We start from the raw sequence: 23,324 nt of genomic DNA on the forward strand, positions 1-23,324 counted from the left end.
CTTATCTTATCATCGTGGTTGTATCTCTCTATTAGAGTTACTCGATCTTAGTGATGTATTTGACACTATCGACCACAACATTGTTTTGAATAGATTCGAAAATGATGTTGGCATTAGTAAAATTGCATTAGCATGGTTTAAATCATACTTATCTGACTGTTATCAGTTTGTAGTAGTAAACGAAGAGATATGATATCAATCACAAGTTCAGTATGGAGTACCACAAGGCTCAGGTCTAGGACCGTTGCTTTTCACTCTGTAAATGCTACCCTTGGGATATATCATTAGGAAGCATGACATTAGTTTTCACTGTTATGCTGATGATACTCAGCTCTATATTTCTTCACGCCCTGACGAAACTTACCAATTCACAAAATTAACAGAATGCATTGCTGATATAAAAAAATTGGACTACTACTAATTTCATACAAATTAATTCTGAAAAAACCTGATTTTAATTATTGAACCAAAAACCTCTGCACTTTTTTTCTTATTTGGGAATTGTTTAGTGACATTTTCTTTAAAAATAATGGCTACTGTTTATTACAAATTCAATTACAAAAAGGGATCAATCTTGATTTTTAGATATGGAGTAAATATAAACTCAAAGTTAGATTGTTCCAAAGTCAAGGATGGAAAGCATGTTGTGATTGTATACAGACGTTGGTTTTTCTCTGCCAAAATAAATCCACTTCTTCATGTGCAAAGTATAGCCATGTATCAGCAAAACAGAAATGCTGTTTCTGACAGGGCCTGTCTCAAGCTCGAGTCAGTCAATAGCTTGTCTCACACTTGTCAGATGTAGTAAGGAATTTGGGAATAAGGTTTCTCTAGGCCTATTTCTAAAACATATAAAGTGAAATACTCACTGCTCCTCCGTTTAGGATCATGGTCATCTCAGTCGGTTGGTAGACGTTACTTCTGAAAGGCGCGCTGGGTCTGGCCCCTGTGTTGCCATTATGATGACTGCCACTCCTCAACCCTACAAAAGTAAAGGATGGATGTTAGGATCTATAAAATATATTAATATATTATTATTATATATTAAAATATAATAAGTGTTCTATTAATCTTTGTGCCTAGTTATACCTGCAGTATTTTCATCAAACGCATATCCCTGGTTCTCCACAAACTGCCTGTGTGAAAGTGGGATGTCCTCATCAAGGCTGGCCTCTCTCATGCGTGAGGAATTCTGGGACGTGTCGAAATAGTCTGGAGCAGAAGGCTGAGCTGGTCCTCGAAGACATGCGTGGGCTTCAGGAGCAGCATGGCACAGCAACAACAGCCAACCCTGAGCTACCAGCGCTACAGCTAACGCTGGGTCATCCCAGTCTGGAGACTTCCCAAGCACTGTGTTTCCATACACGTAGAAACCAACCCAAGCCACCCACAAGAGAATGGACAGCAAGCAGGAGACCAGAAGCCACACAACATTACAGTGCCACGGTCGTGCCTTCCCACACAGCGCTAATGTTGCGGTTAACAGGGCCGCTAGCAGGAGCGCTAGCACATATGCGCACGCAAGCGCAAAGTCCAGAGGCTGATACTGGCAAGCCGGGTTACCCTCCCGAATCACGGTTAGCAGGAGCCACTCTGCAGCGATAATACCCTGCACTGCCGTCAACCCTAATGCTAGTCCAACGAGGGCACAGCCGCCTGGGCTACGAGACTCGCGAGCTAGCCTGCGCAGCCTGACGCCCTGTGCCAACATGCAGGCAAAGCACAGAGAGAAGAACACCCCCCAGAGGGCACGGCGCACCAAACAAATGCTCTCGTTGTGCTCAATAAGGTACGCGAAGCTAAGCCCGAACAGCCCAATGATGCCGATCAGCAGGAGGAGAACGGGGCCGATGCCACTCCGCTTCTGGGCCTCGGTCACTGAGTGCAGGCGACACAGTAACACCAGCAGCAGTAAAACAGCAGCGAACACACCGGCCGCCGCCACTACCTCCACCACTACGCCCCACACAGCATCCAGGTCGCACAGGAGAGTGTAGGGGCGCTGGAGACCAAACCCACAGCCAAACGGGACCGTCGGGTTCTCGTCCTGAGAACAACTCACATCCAGCCCGGTGAGCAGCAGGAACAGCACAGGGGAAAATGGCATCTGAGGAAGAGAGAGAGAAAATGAGAATGACAGAGCAATTCTTAGTCCAATTTGTGTTTTTAAAACATGGCCTGACACATCCAGTGAGAGCCAAAAAAATTTTCTTGGACACCTAAATCCCACTTCAAGTGTGGACCTGGAAACCTCTAACTTTGAAGATGAGCATTTGTTATTATGAAGATGAGCATTAAATTATTGTTCTAATGACATAAAAAAAAGCAGCTTTCTATCATTTTTTTGTTTGTTTTCTTTTTAGAAAATTACATTTTAAGGGTGTATTCACACCAGGAAAGTCCGATAGTTCACTTGCTTTGGTCCGGACCAAATACAATGTTGATTTTTTAATTTATTTTTTTGTACGGTTCGCTTTCACACTGCTCTTTTTGCAAGTGAACCAAAATTTGTAAACAAAACCACATGTGTACAAAGGTCGTCCGTCCATTCATTGCATTCATTCATTCCATCCATTCATTGGACAGGAATTCTCAAGCAGGGAAAAGCAGGAAGTGTAAAAACAGGCTCAGCATGGAGATATTTCATAATGCAATTTTTTTGCACGCCAGAATTCTCTTTCTCTTTCACGCTTGAACGAACAATAACACACACCATTATGCCAAAATGTCCGTTTTGTTAAGTATCCTCATAAGAGCAGTCAAATAAAGTCTTAAAGGCGCAGTGCTCTCTGCAATTGGGATCGGTTCATGTTCACACCGTAAACGAACCATACCAGAGTTCGTTTGGAACCGTACCGAGACCACCTCTTCAGCTGGGTCTCGGTTCGGTTGTTTGGTCCGCACCCGAGTGCGATTGCTGTGTTCAAACCTGCCCAAAAGATCCGCACCAAGGGGGGAAACGAACTTGAGTTCGATTCAATCGAACCAAACAAGGCAGGTGTGAGCACACCCTAAATCGTGTTTATTTAAGATAAAATAAACCAAACCCCCCCACCAAACCCATCTTAAGTGTTTGCTGCCAAAAAGCTTTTTCTTTTTTCCATCTGACCAAGTTCCAGTAGTGTCAGTTACTTTTCAAACGTTCTATGGACAGATGAAACAAACAAAAAAAGAGATTTTTGGCAGCAAACACTTAATATGGGTTTGGTTCAGGGATAAAAAAGTACCCCATGTGTAAAATGAAATACTCTGCTGTATCTTTAATGCTGTGGGCCTAATTTTCTGCCAGAGGTCCTGGACATCTTGTTCAGATACATGGCATCATGGATTCAACCAAATACCAACACATAAAAAAATCAAAACCTTACAGCCTCTACTAGAAATCTTATAAAGGGCCATGTTTGGATCTTTCAACAGGACAGTGATCCAAAAACAAACATCAAAATCAAAACAAAAATGTGTCACTGAGCACAAAACCAAGCATCTGCAATGGCCATCCCAGTCCCTGACCTGGACCCTATAGAAGAGGAGTGGGCTGAACTGAAGAGAAGAAGCGCCAACATGGATCTGGGAATCTGAAGGATTCTGAAGTGCCATGGACACTGAAGGCCCTTTATTCTGGACGTAGATCAAGCCTCTGTTGCTATTAACAAAAACTGAACCGGTGGAGTCGGGAGTTCACTGTAGCGCATACATTTTTCCTGAATGAACTTGAATGAACATTTTTCCTGAGTGAAACCCACATACTTTTGGTTTTGTCGGCACAGTAACACCAGCGAAAAGCTCATCTTGTTCAACTATCATTTAAAATGGTCCTGACAACTGAGTTCCAGAAGGAAGAAGAGTGGATACCAGTTTCAGTAAGTGGTTTCACGATCGACCGGATCGCAGTGCCAGTGTTACGCTGTTTTATCATGATGGGAGGCTTTCTGTCATATGCAAAATATATACATTTATAATTAGGCTTATTATAATGACACAGTCTCACACTCATACAGGCATAAATCTACAGGAAAAAACACTAGGCTATAACATAATTTACATTACTTTTAAGAATGATAAAACAAATTTTGTGTAAGTTATCACTGTTCCTTTTGTGTGTTTTTTCTAACTTTTAAGCGGACTCTGGTCCGACACCTTTGGGATAAACTGGAACAGAGAGAACAAGCTCTACTGGAGGAACGGGTAAAAAAATCCCACTGAAACACTCCAAAATCTTGTGGAAAGCTGAAGAGAGGAAGCAGTTATATTGGTGACCAACTGCCTATTAAAGTCTATGTATTTAAGAGAGAAAACGCTTGACTTTCGCAAAGTGTCGAAATTTCTTTTTATTTTATTTTTTTGCACAAGGAGCAATTTGAGAAGCAAATATGGAAACTGGTTTCCACCACAAAATAAAACATTTTAAAAGACAAATGCGACTTTTTATCTCACAATTGCATGTTATAAAGTCAGAATTGCATGATATAAAGTCGCAATTCTGAGAAATTGAGTTGAGTTTATTTCTCGCAATTGCAACTTTATATCATGCAATTCTGACTGTAAACTAACAATTGTGAGAAAAAAAGTCAGAATTGTGAGATAAAAAGTCGCAATTAGATTGGCATGGTTTTATGTCAGTTAGCCTAATAGCTGGTTTGATTTGCATTGAGAGATGATCTTATGGAAAGTACTCCATGCCAATCTCTAGGTATGGTGAAGGCTATGTGATGATGTGGGGCTATTTTAACTCCAAAGGCCAAGGGATCTTTATCAGGATGCATAGTATCCTGGATCCATGAAGTAACTGGCCTTTAAAAATAAAAATCTGCCTGCCTCTATGGGAATTTAACATAGGGGTGTCCAGACTTATGCACCCTGTATTTTAAGGAAGAACATTTATTTATTTACGATACATTATTCATTCACAAAGAAAATAGGTGTCCTTAAAGGTTGGATTTTTCCTAATTTTTTAAATTAAGGCATTAAGTTCAATTTCCAAAAGATGATTTTTTATTCCTCTTTTTAGTCAACTTTAGCATGGGTGTCTAAACTTATGCATAGCACTGTAGATCTAAAATTAGTTAAATTAGTAGATTCAAGATTAGGGTACTGGATGGGACTATTTTTTATTTATTTATTCGGGACAGTGCACATTAATGAACAATCTTACACTTCTGTAGAGACTGTAAATGAGCCAGATTATAGCATAAATGCTAATTTTCACCTGTAGTCCCGAGGCAGGAAGACAACAACACAAAAAGATAATATGACAAAATACAACACAAAAGGATAAGACAATATACAGTATCAAGCAAGAAACACATTAACACGCATTCAGACAAATTACATTACATCAATAAAATTAGTCTAAATGAGGACATAACTGGGATCTTTTAAGAAGCGGTTTAAGGTGCGTTTTAAATGTGCAATAAGTGGGACTTTCTATAATGTTTGTTGGGAGGCTGTTCCAAAGGTGACCTCCTCTGATAGACAGAACAGTTTGTCCAAAGGTAGTTTTTCTGTACGGGATCTCTAGGTCTCCTCTAAATGAGGCTCTGGTGCAAAAACCTCTGTCAGACCTTGGTTTAATGCATGTAGAAAGTGGAGGTGGGGCTAGTCCGTGAAAAACGAATAAAATGTTAAAAAATTGAGCATATTGTATTTTTCCAAAATATTACACTGATGGAATGACAGAGGCTTTTGATCAAGTATTTTTATATATTTTTTGAATAACATTTCTATGGTTTTTAAAGGGGTCATATAATGGTACATGCACTTTTACAAGTTGATTGTACTGAAATGTGTGTTGGCAGTGCCTGTACACAACCATCATAAAATGATAAAAATCCATCCAGTGGATTCCATCTCTTTATATGTTTTACCGTCTCAAATCAAGCCGTTCGACCTTGTGACGTCACACGGTCGGACGCCCCTCCCACGATTGTTGATTGACAGCAGCGTTTCAACAGAGACCCGCCCTCGCTTGTGAGCGAGCTGCCATCATAGTCCGCCATTGTTGATACGCTGGAGCAGAATGGCGTCTAAGCGATTGTGGTGTTCTGTTCTTGGGTGTAATAAGGAACACAGCAGTCATTTTGATGTTCCTAAATCTGAACCGCTGAAGATGCAGTGGCTGAATTTTGTTTTCGAAGGGAATATTCCCCACGATCAATGTCAATGCTTTCATGTTTGCGCGAATCATTTCACACACCAGACTGCTTTATAAAGGAGGGTCAGTATAAATCTGGTTTTGCTAAGAAGCTACTCCTGAAAAATGGATCGGTACCAACTATTCGTGTTCCTGCTGCACCTCCAGAAGAAGAAGTGAGTGTAACGTTTTATTAACCTTTATATTAATCTTTGCAAATCGCTTGCACGCTTCACGATGAATGGTTTACTAAGGTTTACACTCAGGGTACATTACGGCATGTTTTCTATGTACAACGTTCTCAATATAATTCATAATCCCAAGTTTATAATGAACAACACGTTATGGTTATTGTGTTATCAGTCCGCACAGAACAGAATGAGCAAAGCTCATTATCATTTAAAGACATATGCACTTAAACGGCGTGCTGAAAACAGAGCTGTTTTTGACCAGGTAAAATAAGTGTTTTCTTACAATACTAATGAGAATTTTTAATTAAAGTAAAACAAACTTTTCATTTAGACCCTAAAGAATCATAATAACGTGTACAAAAATGGCATTATATGACCCCTTTAAAATTGTATCTCCAGTGAGTGACCAGGTTGTGACGCAGTAATCTATATGTGAAAATATCATTGAATGTAGGAACATTTTAGCAGAAGTAATTGTCATTGATGGTCTGATTTGTTTAAAGTTATGTAAATTGAATTTGATTGTGTTCGCTGTGAGTTTTATGTGTTTTTTAAATGAGAGTGTTGGGTCCAGTGGTACTTGAACTCTTCTACAATGTCAAGCTCCACTCCTCCCAGGAACACACTTATGGAAGCATATGGGTAGCAATATTCAATTTGAAATGTAATATGCAAAATGACAATGCAATATGTAAAATGGCAATGCATTTCTGTATTTAAATTTTAATTTTCCCATACATTTGTGCAACGTTTGGTGCAAAATGAAAATGAAAATTCAATTATAAAATTTACATTTGCCATTTCATACACTAGTTTTAATATGTAAATTGAATACATAATTTAACGCTTTATAAGTTGCAAAATTAAAATTAAAATGTATTACAGAAATCATTAGATATGTTTAACATGTTCAAGCAAAAACTGTGGCAAAATTGTAATTTAAATGTAATTTTTTCTTAATTGCATTTACACTCTCAGTTAAGACACTTGCGATTGCATTTCCATTAAGTGTCACGCAATGAATGTAGCAAAATTCAATGTGCAATTTGAAAATGCATTCTGAGCCGATCACGTGCCCGCCCCGCCCTGTCAATCACTGCGTGAAGTTGGCCCCGCCCCCAATCCAATGCAAAACGTCGGCAAACTAGTCCACATTCACCTAAAATAGACTCATATGTCTGTTCTAATTTGCGCCGATAAACGTTTATTTAGTGCTGCTTCGGTTTCTTAAATATTAAAATAAAATGTATTGGTCATTCTGAGGTCACTCAGCCCCCCTCAATCTGTTTACATTCACCCAAAATAGTCTTGTTTGTTTGTGCGATAGTTTGTGCCGGTTAAAGTTTCGTGTGCTGCTTCGTTATTTAAAATATTAGACACTGAATTATAGAGGATGACGTCACCAGCCCTCGACATGCTCCACATTCACCCAAAAAAGGCTAGGTCGATGAATTTGACCCGTCAGATTCCGTGACCATGTAACTGAGGACCATTACATATGTATTAATACCTTATCAATATGCTTTATAAAATGGAAAGGGACTCGCATGTATGCCTCATATTTTATGATTATACAGCTGAATAAACAGAGATGGTCACACATCACATTCGTCACTTTATTGAACATTACAGTCAGTCAGTAATAAATAAATAAAGAGCGGTCACACTTTTCGGTAGCTATTAATACCGAATACCAACGGAGCTAATGTGATCTCATAGTAATAGGCCTATGCATTTGTAAGGAAAAACTATAGGATCTCCAACATTATTGGGTATTACAGTTAATAGTAGGCTAATAAGAATAAAGATAAGCATGTATCAGACAATGATAATATTTTATACAAAACAAAACCATCCACACAGTCCAGCATCAGACAACAGCAGCGCAGCAGAATGTTGACATGGGTGTCGACGCTTGATAGGCAGAACATTCTCCCAGACCCAGACGGTCCAACATCGTACTGGTTCTATCACCTGCAGGCGCGTAATAATCTTCGGGAATACATTTTTCTGTCCACGCTCCACTTCATCTGCTAGTGTCAGCTCTGCCACCGCCGTGTTTCCTTCCAACACCTCAAAATACGCACCAAAGCCTATGTTTACCTGTAGCCGAGCCACGCCTTCACGCAGTGATTGACGGCGGGACGGCACGTGATCGGCTCAGAATGCATTTTCAAATTGCACATTGAATTTTGCTACATTCATTGCGTGACACTTAATGGAAATGCAATCGCAAGTGTCTTAACTGTGAGTGTAAATGCAATTAAGAAAAAATTACATTTAAATTACAATTTTGCCACAGTTTTTGCTTGAACATGATAAACATATCTAATCATTTCTGTAATACATTTTAATTTTAATTTTGCAACTTAATAATCTAGCAAATTATAGACCCATTTCAAATCTTCTATTTATGTCTAAAATATTAGAAAAAGTGGTGTCCGCTCAACTGGGCTCTTTCTTGCAACAAAATGAGATCTATGAAAAGTTTCAGTCTGGATTCAGACCGCATCATAGCACTGAAACTGCGCTCGTTAAAATCACAAATGATTTATGTGGCGAGGGGGGCGTGGTTTTGCGAAGTCTGTAGCAGGAGAGAAAGGAGGGGGCTGATCGGTGAGTAAGTAGGTCAAGTGCAAAATGAGGAACACCTGTGTCTGATTGCAGTGATTGGCATGGAGAGACCGGTTATAAGCCAGCATGCGGGAGGAGATGGGAGAGAGAGTTGGACTGGAACCTCACCTGTACGCTGTGTTTGAATGAAAGTTGTGATTGTTATTTGTCCTCTTTGATATTACTGTGCGTGGCACGGTGAATGCGCTACGGGCGCCTCTTTTGTTTATTTGTTTCTTTTTATTTTGCAATTAAAGTGAGTGTTTCAGTCACGCCGACCCCTGTCTTCTTCCTTCCTTGCAATACAACATTGAACCCCGTTACATTGGTGCCGAAACCCGGGAAGAAGGAGGGACACGCTGTCGGAGAGCCCTCGCTGCTGGGAGGAATCGCGGTGCTGAGGAGGTCGGGCAGCACGAGGGAGCGTCGGCCGCCGATTGCTGCCCGAGGCGATGGTGCTGGATCGAAAGAAGATCAGGTGGGACGGAGAGCTCGCTGCCGTCCTCCTGGGTCGAGGAGGGATGGCTGCCATCCGCGAGGGAGCGGAGGAGTCGCTCCCGTTCGCCGTGGGCCGAAGCCTGTTGCCGTCGGCCATGATGGGGGCGGAGCAGGGGACGGGAGGCTCGCTGCCGGCTGCCCTCGACAGGAGGAGCCATCGCCGTCCGCCAGGAGGCGGAGGAGCGTCGAGCCGTCCCCCAACGGATGTCCAGTACCATCGCATGGCACCGCGAGTGAGTCTCTCAGCTGGTTGAGGGCCGAGTGGCAGTGTGTCCGGGAACCGGAGCAAAGATTTTTTTTTTTTTTTTTTTTTTTTTCTCTCCCCTCTCTCGTCTCTGTCGCTCCTCATGCTTCCGTCTCCTGTACTCTCGCCTCGTCTGTCCATACCCCCAGGTACCGCAGCCGCCGTGATCGGTCCTCCCGGGGAGGGGGGGGGAGTAGGCGCAGCCTCGGTGGTACCCCCCGGCCTGCGAGGGGCGATGGGGGTATGTGGCGAGCAGGACGAGGTCGAGGGCCGTGGGAGAACGGCACGAGGCCGGTGGCGTGATTGCAAATGAGTGACACCTGCGCGACGCACCGGTCTCGCATCTCTCACGGAGGAGCGGAAGCATAAAGGAGGAGCGACGACAGTGAAGAGCGAGAGAGGACAGGCCTGATTTTTAGTTCATGTTTTGTTTCTGTTTGTGTTGCCAGCAGTCGTCCGTGAGGGGCTGCTGGCTTTTACTTTCATTTTTGTATTTGTGTATTTATTTATTAAATATGTTTGAATGTCCGCCGGTTCCCGCCTCCTTCTTCCCATAACATCTGTCTGAACCCCGTTACAATTTACTTTTAGCTTCTGACCAAGGCTTTATCTCAATACTAGTTTTACTTGATCTTAGTGCTGCGTTCGATACTATAGATCACACAATACTCTTAGATCGACTACAAAATTATACTGGTGTTCAAGGACAAGCACTAAGCTGGTTCAAATCATACCTATCTGACCGCTACCATTTTGTCTATTTAAATGGAGAAAAATCGATCATAACTCCAGTAAACTATGGAGTGCCGCAGGGATCTGTATTAGGCCCTCTGTTATTTTCAATATATATGATGCCACTTGGAAATATTATAAGGAAACATGGAATTAGTTTCCATTGTTATGCTGATGACACTCAAATATATATTTCATCACGGCCGGATGAAAACGCTAAATTTTCCAAATTGACAGAGTGTGTTAAAGATATAAAAGATTGGATGACCCGTAATTTTCTTTTATTAAATCCAGACAAGACAGAGGTAATACTTATCGGTTCAAAAAACCGCCCACAAAACCTCGCACAATACAACTTTAACATCATAGGATGTCCTGTTACTTTATCCTCTACAGTAAAAGACCTGGGTGTTATACTCGATTGCAACCTGTCTTTTGAAAATCATATTTCATATGTTACAAAAACAGCCTTTTTCCACCTTAGAAACATTGCTAAGCTACGTAATATGCTATCAGTTTCTGATGCAGAAAAGTTAGTTCATGCATTCATGACCTCGAGACTGGATTACTGTAATGCTTTATTAGCTGGTTGTCCTGCATCCTCAATAAACAAGCTACAGTTAAGTCCAAAATGCCGCCGCTAGAGTTCTTACTAGATCAAGAAAATATGATCATATAACACCGATTTTATCATCACTGCATTGGTTACCTATATAAAGCGTTAAAATATGTATTCAATTTACATATTAAAACTAGAGTATGAAATGGCAAATGTAAATTATATAATTGAATTTTCATTTTCATTTTGCACCAAACGTTGCACAAATGATGGGAACATTTAAATTTAAATACAGAAATGCATTGCCATTTTACATATTGCATTGTCATTTTGCATATTACATTTCAAATTGAATATTGCTACCCATAAGCTTCCATACACACTGGACCGCTCCAGTTGTATGGATTTTTTTAGTGGAAATCATAGCAACAGTTTTCTTTTTGTTCAATAATAGGCAGGATTTAAGGAGCCAATGCTGTATATACTCCAGTGCTGATGTGAGGATGGATGATGCTTCCTGTGTGCTTTTAGCAGGTGTAAAAATAACCGCATCATCAGCATACATTTGGAAATGGACTGTTTGACAAACGTTTGGCAGATCATTTATATATACAGAGTAGGGCTGCTCGATTATGGAAAAAATCATAATCACGATTATTTTGGTCAGTATTGAAATCACGATTATGTAACGCGATTATTTCACATGACTTTGGGAACGTGTTGCATTTATTAAAAAGACACCTTTCAACAATTCTTAAAAAAATCGAAATTTGAACATTGATTGTACTTTTTGAACTATTAAAATAAATAATATAACAGATAATACTTCAATGAGTATTTTAATAATTTCCGCAGGTCTACCACTTATAATGTGGGAAATTCCCCCGCAAACATTGATTCACCTTAGCATGTAGATTGTATGAGTAGCCTAAATTAATCCACACAGATTATAAAATCAAATCAATCATTTTAAAACTTTCTCCAAGACGCAATTTCACAAACCGTGTGAGTGTTCAGCGGTGCTGCGTCTTCTCTCTCTCTGTCTCTCAAAATGGGTTGGACAAGGCAAGCGTCGAAACTACACTCTCGCGTTTAGGAGTCGGGACATGACGGAATTGTCACCACATTCGGGACAGCATTGCATCGTAACTAAAGTTGATCATTTTCACTTCTTTTTAAGTCTTATCAGTTTAAACATTCAAGCTGAGAGAGTTTATGGCTTTGGGAGGGGCGGATGTGCGCGTGCACGTGCACGTGTCATTCAGAACACAAGACAAAGAGCGTTCTTTCAAAACAGAACATGGCAAAATAATCGTTTTTACTCGATTGTACTATTTTGGTGATCGTTGGGAGCCAAAATCGAAATCGAAATTGAAATTAAATTAATTGCACAGCCCTAATACAGAAAACAATACTTGTCCCAAAATAGAGCCTTGTGGGACTCCTGCTGGACATTCAAGGTAAGACGACATAGTGCCACCAACACTCACAGATTGTCTTCTGTTGGACAATTGAAACCAAGCTAGCGCATCTTCTGCAAAGTTGAAGTAAGTCAGTTTAGACAGAAGGGCTCGATGATCTCGAACGCCTTCTTTAAATCCAAAAAGACTGTACCAACACAACTGGTTTTATCAAGCAAGGATTTCACTGTTTCTATGAAGACACAGTTTGCCGTCTCTGTGGAGTGGTACTGGCGAAACCCAAACTGCATGGGGTGCAGGAGAGAGTGGCTGTGGCTGAGGTGTTAATTTAGCAACTTGGCGATCCACTTTTCTGCAACCTTAGATACAACAGGGAGGATGCTGATGGGGAGATAATTTAAAATGTTTGTTTTGTCTCCTGATTTAAAAATTGGTGAGACTATAGCCATTTTCCATCCTGCCATTTTAATTGACAGATTTATCAGATGTGTTATCGGGCATACCAGCGCGTCTTTGTGTATTTAAAAAAAAAAAGTGTGTCTAGGCCATACGCATCTTTGGCCTTAGAGAGTTTCATGGACTTAATAATGTTAGCCACTTCCGACTAGGGCCGACTAGGGCATGAAAAGTTCAGCAGATTATTTGCGCTAAATGAATGGTTAATGTCATGGTGCAATGAGCAGAAACTGCTCTTTGTAAATAATTGGAATCTGTTTTGGGAGCGTCCTAGGCTTTTCCGTGCTGATGGCTTACACCCAAGCAGATTCGGAGCGGATCTTCTGTCAGATAACATCTCCAAAATGTTAAATACCCTTTGACTAGTAACCAAAAGTCCAAATCATAGTCTCTGCTGCACCAATTCAACTGATATAAATACTAGTGTAGAACATTGCATAGAAACCGTGTCTATTCCTCGTTTAGTGAGATCAAATAATAAATCTAATGCAGGATCTAGGAAAAATCTAATTGTTATTAAAACAGAAAATGTTGCTATTAGTAAACAAAAACTATTTCTAAAGCTAGGTCTTCTAAACATTAGATCACTCACACCTTTTATTAAATTAAAAAAGGTCAGAGAGAAAAATAAAGCACCATGGTATAACAATACTACGCATGTTTTAAAGAGAGAAACCCGTATTTTAGAGCGTAAATGGAAACAAACTAATTTAGAGGTCTTTAGAATCGCGTGGAAAGACAGTATGTCACGTTATAAAAAGGCCCTAAAAGCGGCCAGGGCTGAGCACCTCCGCAAACTAATAGAAAACAACCAAAACAATCCAAGGTTTTTATTTAACACCGTGGCTAGACTAACAAATAAACAGACGTCACCCGAACAAAATATCCCATTACAGTTCAGTAGTAATGATTTCATGAACTTCTTCACTGAGAAAATAGAAAGCATCAGAACCACAATTGTAAACGTTCAATCTTCAATCGCGCCTTATAATTCAGCTTCAATTATCACCCCGAAAGAACAATTACAGTGCTTTACAACTATAGAACAAAAAGAGTTAAATAAACTTATCACTTCATCTAAAACAACAACATGTTTATTAGATCCTATACCAACTAAACTACTGAAAGAAGTGTTACCTGTAGTGGAAGAGCCTCTCCTCAATATTATTAACTCGTCTTTATCTTTAGGTCATGTTCCAAGAACATTTAAACTGGCAGTTATAAAACCTCTCATTAAGAAACCACAATTAGATCATAATAATCTAGCAAATTATAGACCCATTTCAAATCTTCCATTTATGTCTAAAATATTAGAAAAAGTGGTGTCCGCTCAACTGGGCTCTTTCTTGCAACAAAATGAGATCTATGAAAAGTTTCAGTCTGGATTCAGACCGCATCATAGCACTGAAACTGCGCTCGTTAAAATCACAAATGATTTACTTTTAGCTTCTGACCAAGGCTGTATCTCAATACTAGTTTTACTTGATCTTAGTGCTGCGTTCGATACTATAGATCACACAATACTCTTAGATCGACTACAAAATTATACTGGTGTTCAAGGACAAGCACTAAGCTGGTTCAAATCATACCTATCTGACCGCTACCATTTTGTCTATTTAAATGGAGAAAAATCGATCATAACTCCAGTAAACTATGGAGTGCCGCAGGGATCTGTATTAGGCCCTCTGTTATTTTCAATATATATGATGCCACTTGGAAATATTATAAGGAAACATGGAATTAGTTTCCATTGTTATGCTGATGACACTCAAATATATATTTCATCACGGCCGGATGAAAACGCTAAATTTTCCAAATTGACAGAGTGTGTTAAAGATATAAAAGATTGGATGACCCGTAATTTTCTTTTATTAAATCCAGACAAGACAGAGGTAATACTTATCGGTTCAAAAAACCGCCCACAAAACCTCGCACAATACAACTTTAACATCATAGGATGTCCTGTTACTTTATCCTCTACAGTAAAAGACCTGGGTGTTATACTCGATTGCAACCTGTCTTTTGAAAATCATATTTCATATGTTTCAAAAACAGCCTTTTTCCACCTTAGAAACATTGCTAAGCTACGTAATATGCTATCAGTTTCTGATGCAGAAAAGTTAGTTCATGCATTCATGACCTCGAGACTGGATTACTGTAATGCTTTACTAGCTGGTTGTCCTGCATCCTCAATAAACAAGCTACAGTTAGTCCAAAATGCCGCCGCTAGAGTTCTTACTAGATCAAGAAAATATGATCATATAACACCGATTTTATCATCACTGCATTGGTTACCTATAAAGTTCCGTATTAATTACAAGGTATTGCTACTGACCTATAAAGCCCTAAACGGCTTAGCTCCAGTCTATTTAACGGATCTTCTATCACCCTATAATCCATCGCGCTCTTTAAGATCACTAAATTCAAGGCTTTTGGTCATACCTAGGATATCCAGAACCACCAAAGGAGGGAGAGCATTCTCACATTTGGCTCCAAAACTCTGGAATAGTCTTCCTGATACTGTTCGTTGCTCAGACTCGCTCTCCCAGTTTAAAACTAGATTAAAGTCGCATCTCTTCAGCCAGGCATTCATATAATCCTACAGTTCAAACTACAATCCGGCCTCTAGCTCATAAATGCCAGAGGAGAACTGGCCCCCGACTGAGCCTGGGTTCTCCCAAGGTTTTTTTTTTCTCCATTAGGTCACCTGATGGAGTTTTAGGACACCATTAGGTCACTTGATGAAGTTTTTCGGTTCCTTGCCACTGTTGCCTTTGGCTTGCTCAGTTGGGGATATTTTGGGGATATTTAATTTAATTTTATCAATCAATAAATTCCTCTTGAAACAAACTTTGTTGTATTATTTTAATTTAATACTGTGAAGCTGCTTTGATACAATCTGTATTGTGAAAAGCGCTATACAAATAAACTTGACTTGACTTGACTTCCAGATCAGTTATTTGCTCTAACCTGAAAACCGGCTGTCCAGGATTAATAGGCTTACGAGCTATCTCTGACGAACTAAACATTTGTGTTATTTCATTGACAGAGTTAATAAAGAAATTGTTAAATTCAGTTGCTAATTCTTTTGGATTATTTAGCAGCTCGTTGTTAAATTTTATTTCCAATCTATCATTGTCCATTTTATTTTGCTTTCCAATCAGTTTATTAATATTTTGCCATATGATTTTGCCATTTCCATTTGCACTTGTAATGACATCCAAGAAAAACTTTGCCTTGGCTTTACGTAAGGTGTTTTATTTCTCATGGAAGTAAATCTTTGCCTATCAATGGTAAGACCAGATTTTAAAAACACTGAGTAAGATGTCTCTTTCTTTCATAAGTATTTTGCAGTGATTATTCAACCAGGGTTGATGGTTTCCCCTTCTTTTTACCTTTTCCCCTTTTTATAAAAGGTTCCATAATATGGGCTGAAATATGTGCCACCAGAAACTGAATTTGAATCAATTATATTTGAATTTGAATTGCTAAACTTGAATAATTGCATTGGAAAACTGAATTTGAATCACATAATTTGAAATTGTATTGTTTAATTTGAATAATTGCATTGAAAAACTGAATTTGAATTGTATAATTTGAAATTGAATTTATTTGTTTGGAACTGAAGTCCAATACAATTTGATCCTCACTGAAAACTCAACTCTCTATATATCCTCACATTCAGTTCTCACAATTCAGATTTAGATCACTAAATTCAATTTCAAGTTACTGTGACAGACATCCGGGTAGTTGGAGGATGAAGGAAGAGCAATCGAGCGCAGATCGATAGATAGAGTTATCTCTTATATATATATATTTATATATATATAATATATATATATATATATATATCTGCCTGAATCAGCCTGAAGCCTATAACTATATAGTTATAGGCTTCAGGCTGATATATATAATATATATAGCGAGGTGGTTGTTATTGCGAATAACAACCCCGACAGGTCTTGAATCAGCCTGAAGGGGTTGTTATTCGCTATAACAACCGCCTCGCAATACATTATCCCGCTTATTACATGGCTACCTACAAAATAAATAAATAATTTGACATAAATTATTGATTTAAAAAGGAGTTTATTGATTTAAAAACGATTGTATTGCTTCCGCTAAAGAAAATAGTCCGTTCCGCGTCCATAGCAACACTCTGTTTTTCATGGCAACGGTGTGATATACTTTGCAGCGCTCTGTTATCATGAAATAACAGACCGCATTCTACATTGGGATTCAACCAAGCCATGTAATAAGTATATCACACCGTTGCCATGAAAAACAGAGCGTTGCTCTGATCCTCCCGATCACCACTATGTCTTTGGCCGGTCCCATCTGGATCAGCGGGGACCGGTGCAGCAGCAAGGTGAAGCTGTGTTCCTGCCCGGGAGAAGAGATGCTGCCGCGGGCCACGGAACTCTCCGCCTCCCGCCACCCGACCTCAACACATTCTCACCTGTGAAATGTTATCCCTTGCTGTTATTTATTTATTTATTTATTTATTTTTCTCTTTCGTTTGAACATCCATAAGCAGCACAACAGTCTGGCATATTTAGTGCTGAGTGATGATCCTGCGACACTGAACTCTATCTATCGATATCGATCTGCGCTCGATTGCTCTTCCTTCATCCTCCAACTACCCGGATGTCTGTCACAGTAACTTGAAATTGAATTTAGTGATCTGAATCTGAATTGTGAGAACTGAATGTGAGGATATATAGAGAGTTGAATTTTCAGTGAGGATCAAATTGTATTGGACTTCAGTTCCAAACAAATAAATTCAATTTCAAATTATACAATTCAGATTCAGTTTTTCAATGCAATTATTCAAATTAAACAATACAATTTCAAATTATGTGATTCAAATTCAGTTTTCCAATGCAATTATTCAAGTTTAGCAATGCAAATTCAAATATAAATGATTCAAATTCAGTTTCTGGTGGCACATATTTCAGCCCATACCATAACTTCTGTCATTTTTGAGTTAAATATCTGGGAGTTGGTTTCGATATCATTATCAGAGAACAATTCAGACCAATGTACTTCATTTAGAGTAATATCAAGATTTTGATGTAAATGTTTTGGTAATAAAATTGTAATGGTTATTAAATGTAGATGAATTGAATCGTTTTTTACTTAATTTTTGGGAGAAAAATAAAATGAAAGCCCTGTGGAAAACCAGCATGGTTTGTGAATAACAGATCTATTAGTTTCCAAGTGGTTCGTTATTCTGGTTGGTGTTTTTATTATTTGTGTTAAATTAAAATAGTCAGTAATTTTTTTAAGAGTTGTTCGTTCCTTCTTTACATTCCAGTTAATGTTAAAATCACCCATTAAAGGGGTGGTTGATTATGATTTCACTTTTTTAACTTTAGTTAGTGTGTAATGTTGCTGTTTGAGCATAAACAACATCTGCAAAGTTACAACGCTCAAAGTTCAAAGCAAAGGGAGTGATTTGCTTTTAAAGAAATTGCTTTCGAAGGACTACAACAAACGGCTGGTAGAGACTACACGAGCTTCCTCCCGGGTTAGTGACATCACAAACCCTAGAATTTACATTAACCCCGCCCCCTGAACAGGATTGATAGATTATCAAGACAGAATATGCTAATCAAAGACAAGAAGATAACTACACATAAGCTACATAAATTAATCAACAAACCATTCAGAAATGTCCTGTTGCTTCTACATGTTGTCACTTCTTCTTGAGTCTCTCCATCTTTGTCTGACTCCGGTTTGAACATAAAAGGCTAAAAGTTTTTGAAATTTTCAGTGCATGTCTGTTGAAGCTCCGCCCCTGTGCCGGGAGCAGCAGCTCATTTGCATTTAAAGGAACAGACACAAAACGGTGCATTTTGGCTCACCCTCAAAAAGTGACAATTTTAACATGCTTTATAAAAATATCTGTGGGGTATTTTGAGCTAAAACTTCACATACATACTCTGGGGACATCAAAGACTTATTTTACATCTTGTGAAAAGGGCATTATACCACCCCTTTAAAATAATTTCCTTGGTTTTATCACAGTGATTAAGGAGAAGTTTAAGTTGTTCATAAAAATCATTTTTTTGCAGTGGGCTTTCTATATACAGTAGGGGTGGAACGGTACATGTATTCGTATTGAACCGAGACGGTACGGGCATCACGGTTCGGTGCATGAATACACACGTAGAATACACGGTATAAAAATAAATAAAACTCGCGTGCAAATTAATTAATGTAATGCGGAACTACTGTTAGATACGCGGCGGGTTCTTTAGGGACACCTAATCTGTAGCTCCGCCTTAGCTCTGAAGCTCCGTGGCTATAACTTATGGGCTATAATCATAGACATAATATCTATGGCTATAATCATAGACAGGCTATAATGGACAGGCTGCGATGTCAAGTTTGCAATGCTGGAATATGTTGTGTGTGTGCCTGCGTGCGTGCGCGTGTGTGTGTGTGTTCAAAGAGGCGCGGGCGCGATCGAACAGTGGAAACATAAAAACATACTCTTTTTGTTCATTGGACATCATTCAAACTGCAAAGTGTTTACTTATATTTGTGTACACTCGTAATAAAACACAACATTGTGCTTTTGTCAAACTGTAAACTCTTGTCAAACTGTCACCTACAACTGTTACCCAACACAGTGAGTAAGTTACATATTCTACATTGATTAAAAGAAAATCAAATTTGTTTTTAATGGTAGTATTATTTTATACAGAAATAAATAATTTAAAATTCAGATGAGAATAAAGTTAGTGTTATTAAAATTTTAAGGAAAACAAATATATTGATCTGAAATAGAGCCCGACCGATATATCGGCGGGCCGATATTATCGGCCGATATTAGGCATTTTCCAAACTATCGGTATCGGCATTTATAATGGCCGATAAATGAATATTTAAAAAATAAAATAAAAGCGGACGAAACACGCTTCAACCATGTTATGAGTGTTGGCGCTGCATAGTTTGTCCACCAGAGGGCACTATACAAGGAAGATCGCTCGGGCTAGAGGAGTGGTTACGAACAGAGTCCAGAGTTCACCTGAGTCGGGAGACGGCAGCGCCGGATGATTCTGTCAGCATTAAAGACTTTTAAAATAATTTAACTCGCGTTCATGTTTGAATGCCTTGTGTTTGTGATGCAAAAGACTATGCGCGCTAATCATTACCATAGTAAACATAGTAAACGCTTGAAGATACGCATAGTGTAAAAACATAGTGAACGCTTGAAGAAATCAGACCAATCATAAAGGCTATTGTCATGTTTTTATTTTATCTGTCAGTAGCCTACGTCTCGTCTCTTTATACCGGACTATCATAAAATAAAGCAACTTTTTTTTCGGGAGCTTCCTCTGATTCTCTGACTGAAAATATCTGTATGGGAGTCGAGAGAGTGCTAAAGCTCCTCAGGTCGTATTTTTGGTGGCATATATTTGTAGAAATTATCATTCTTTCTAAATGTGATGTAAATATGTCCTGTAACTAGCCGACCAAATAAACAGAAACAGACGCGACTGAAGAAGTAAGTGTGTCCTCTTTCTTTTGTGAAATAGACCTAACGTTAACGGTAATTTATTTCTGAGTGACTAATGTGCAATTTTGACATAAATTAATTCATTATGATCAATGTATCACTTTTTATTGTAAACCTGTGGTAAAACATCGATGCTTGGGTTTTAAATATTCAAGTAAACAACAAAAATGCCAGCAAACGGCCGCTTTTATCATGTTTGTTTTCAACGCTGTTTCCAGTGATTTCTGATTCGTTTTCTGATAAAACTTCCATTTGTTGGTGAAATGATGGGTTAGTGTGACGTTGTTCCAGAGAGGCGTGTTACGGGCGTGTTTTAGTGAAGCGCTGTGGAGCTTCTGGCCCGAACGCGGCTATCACAACGAACTTATTCTGCCTAAATAAAGTAATGATTACTGTATTTATAACTAGCATATCTGTAGTTCCAGTCTCTGCATTGTAAAATGTAAGTTAGGCACGCGAGGAGTGAACATTTAGACAGAGAAAAAGTATCAAACATAGCTTGTGCATAAAAGTTCGCTTTTCTTTTACACGTGTGTGAAATCCAAGTGTGCGTTGCTGACTTCGTTTAGCCACAGCATTAACGAGTCACATAATGTATTTAGTGCATCACTAAGTAGTAGATTTTAGAAGGCAGGCAGCAACTGATGATTGAAAATGGTTTGTTGTAGCTTGATGGAATAGATGGATAGAATTAAAAGAGTGCAGGTAAAGGGATAAGCAAGTTGACATTGTAATTATAAGGTAGCTTATAACATTGACATTTGGCAGACGCTTTTTACATTGCATTTAAAGGTACACACACACACAAGGAGTGACCTTTGTCTTGTTTAATAATAATACAAATGATGATGATAATAATATCATCATCATTGATTTTTAAAAATTATTACTGTCAATATTAATAATAATAGTTGATTTTTTTTGTTCAAAGGACTTTAAGTTTCATATCTTAAGTTTGTATTTTTAATATACATTATATTTATCAGAACTTTAATATTTTCTGTTCTGTTGTGACAATAAAACAAACAAGTTTATTTTTAAACTGCATTATCATATTATTTTAGTAAGGCTGAGGACTCTACATTATGAAATTGTGAAATAACTACAAATAACATATGTTAGGGAAATCTGTTCATGTTTTGTTACGCGTTTCTGGATTAAAAAAAATATATATCGGAATATCGGATTTTTAAATCGCCAAATATTTGTATCGGTATCGGCCTTAAAAATCCCATATCGGTCGGGCTCTAATCTGAAATATAGCAAATGAATTTTAAATTCATTCAGGTACAATTACCAAACATATCTCAAGGTCTTTTTGTCTTTTTATTAATTTAATTAATAAACTAATTATATAAAACTATTGGCAATGCACTACAAATAAACTGGTTCTATGCCTTTACTTTATTAATAAAACTTATTTAAAAAATACAAGGCTTAAAACATTTATTTTCCTTTGGTGGAACAGCCTACAGACATGCACAATGAAAAAAAATTGCCTTCTACATTTTTGTTTTGCTTTTCCCTCCATTGTACCGAACTCGTACCGAACCGTGATATCTGAACCGAGGTATGAACCGAACCGTGACTTCTGTGTACCGTTCCACCCCTAATATACAGTATACACACTATAACAAAAGACATTGTTGCAGAAAGTGATATGTCAACACCCACACATTCCAAAGCAATTTCACTTGGCCATTCAATCATTGTGCACTTTAGAGCATTTCTAACATACATTATTACCCCCCCCCCCCCCCACCCCTCCCATTATTTCTGTCCTTTCTAAATACATTATACCCAGGCATATTGTAAGTGTACTGTTGTTTTTGTTTTGTTTTCCTTTTCCCTTCCTCACATTTACATTCTATTAGTATTATTATATTGATAATCTCTTCCTATTTTTTTCAGTATGTGAAATATTTGTCCAATGAAAATATTCTGGATTTGAATGTTTTATGATGGGACCTTGAACCTTTTATGGACTTGAAAGGACCATTGCCAAATATTCTCCTGGTGATTTCCCACACTTCACAGAAGTGAAAACTTTCACTTGCACTGATATAGCAAAATATTTTCTTGCTGTGTAAATGCATTTATATAGTACTTCATATTCTTCAATCTCTTAATCTTCGGCTGAAATATAAACTGATATTTATACGATGTGACAGAAAATCATCTGTGTAAAATGTCTGCTTTCCCAGCATGTCTCAAGCTCAGCTGAGGCGATAGAGAGATGGTTTATGAAGCAGTTTAGACCATTCCTGACCCAAAATATTTAGAATAATAATTTTGTATGATTTAGATATGATGTAATTAATATTATTAATCGATCACATGTACAAATTTAGTTTATCAATTATTTTTACGCACAGTTTAAAGGAATAAATATATAAAGGTAATATAAATACACTTTAGAATCAATAGATTAAGCTATAAAATGACTACATGTGAGCTTAAAGTTCAATTCTCTCTATACCTTTATCAACTGTATAAACTAACTTCACAACTTTTACTTGCACTGATATAGCAAGACTTTTTCTTTAGTTGTCCTCTTTCATATACAGCCATTTTGTTCTTGCTGTGTAAATTTGTTTAAATTCCTTATATTTGTTTAAATCTCGGAATATCCTGCAGAAGAGAAGTGAATCGCAGTTTCACTCTTCCTCAGCATGTGATTGGCTGTTCGCTACTGATGTCACACCTAAACCCCTAAACTCAGGATCAAAGCCTGAGTTAACAGAGAAAGTTGATGATCATGGTACCAACAAAGCCTGGTTAGATTGGTTTGGTTTTGTCAACTCAAAACTAATCCTGTAACCCGGAGTTTGTTCAACTACCATCATGGTACCCAGGACTTTTGTTGCACTTGAACCACGAATACACACAAAAAAAACCTCAATTTGACCCCCATAGGAATGAATGGAATACGAGGAATGCTTCAACACACAT

At 38.4% G+C, this 23,324-nt stretch overlaps 1 protein-coding gene and 1 long non-coding RNA gene across 5 annotated transcripts in view; both read right to left on the minus strand.

Moving 5' to 3' along the window:
* LOC309512805 overlaps positions 1-23,324 on the minus strand; it is a 159,193-nt gene that overhangs the window by 86,602 nt on the left and 49,267 nt on the right. The window lies entirely within an intron of this gene.
* The window catches only part of gprc5ba (G protein-coupled receptor, class C, group 5, member Ba), a 58,926-nt gene that overhangs the window by 17,614 nt on the left and 17,988 nt on the right, over positions 1-23,324 (minus strand). For all 3 annotated transcript variants that reach the window (XM_082186727.1, XM_082186725.1, XM_082186726.1), the window contains 2 exons: positions 1,090-2,107; positions 870-982 (listed from right to left, as the gene is read on the minus strand). In XM_082186727.1, the coding sequence (XP_082042853.1) occupies positions 870-982; positions 1,090-2,107 (1,131 nt within the window). The remainder of the gene's footprint in view (positions 1-869; positions 983-1,089; positions 2,108-23,324) is intronic.

Source organism: Leuciscus leuciscus, assembly GCF_965113295.1.
Source record: "Leuciscus leuciscus genome assembly, chromosome: 1".
Classification (NCBI taxonomy): Eukaryota; Metazoa; Chordata; class Actinopteri; order Cypriniformes; family Leuciscidae; genus Leuciscus; species Leuciscus leuciscus.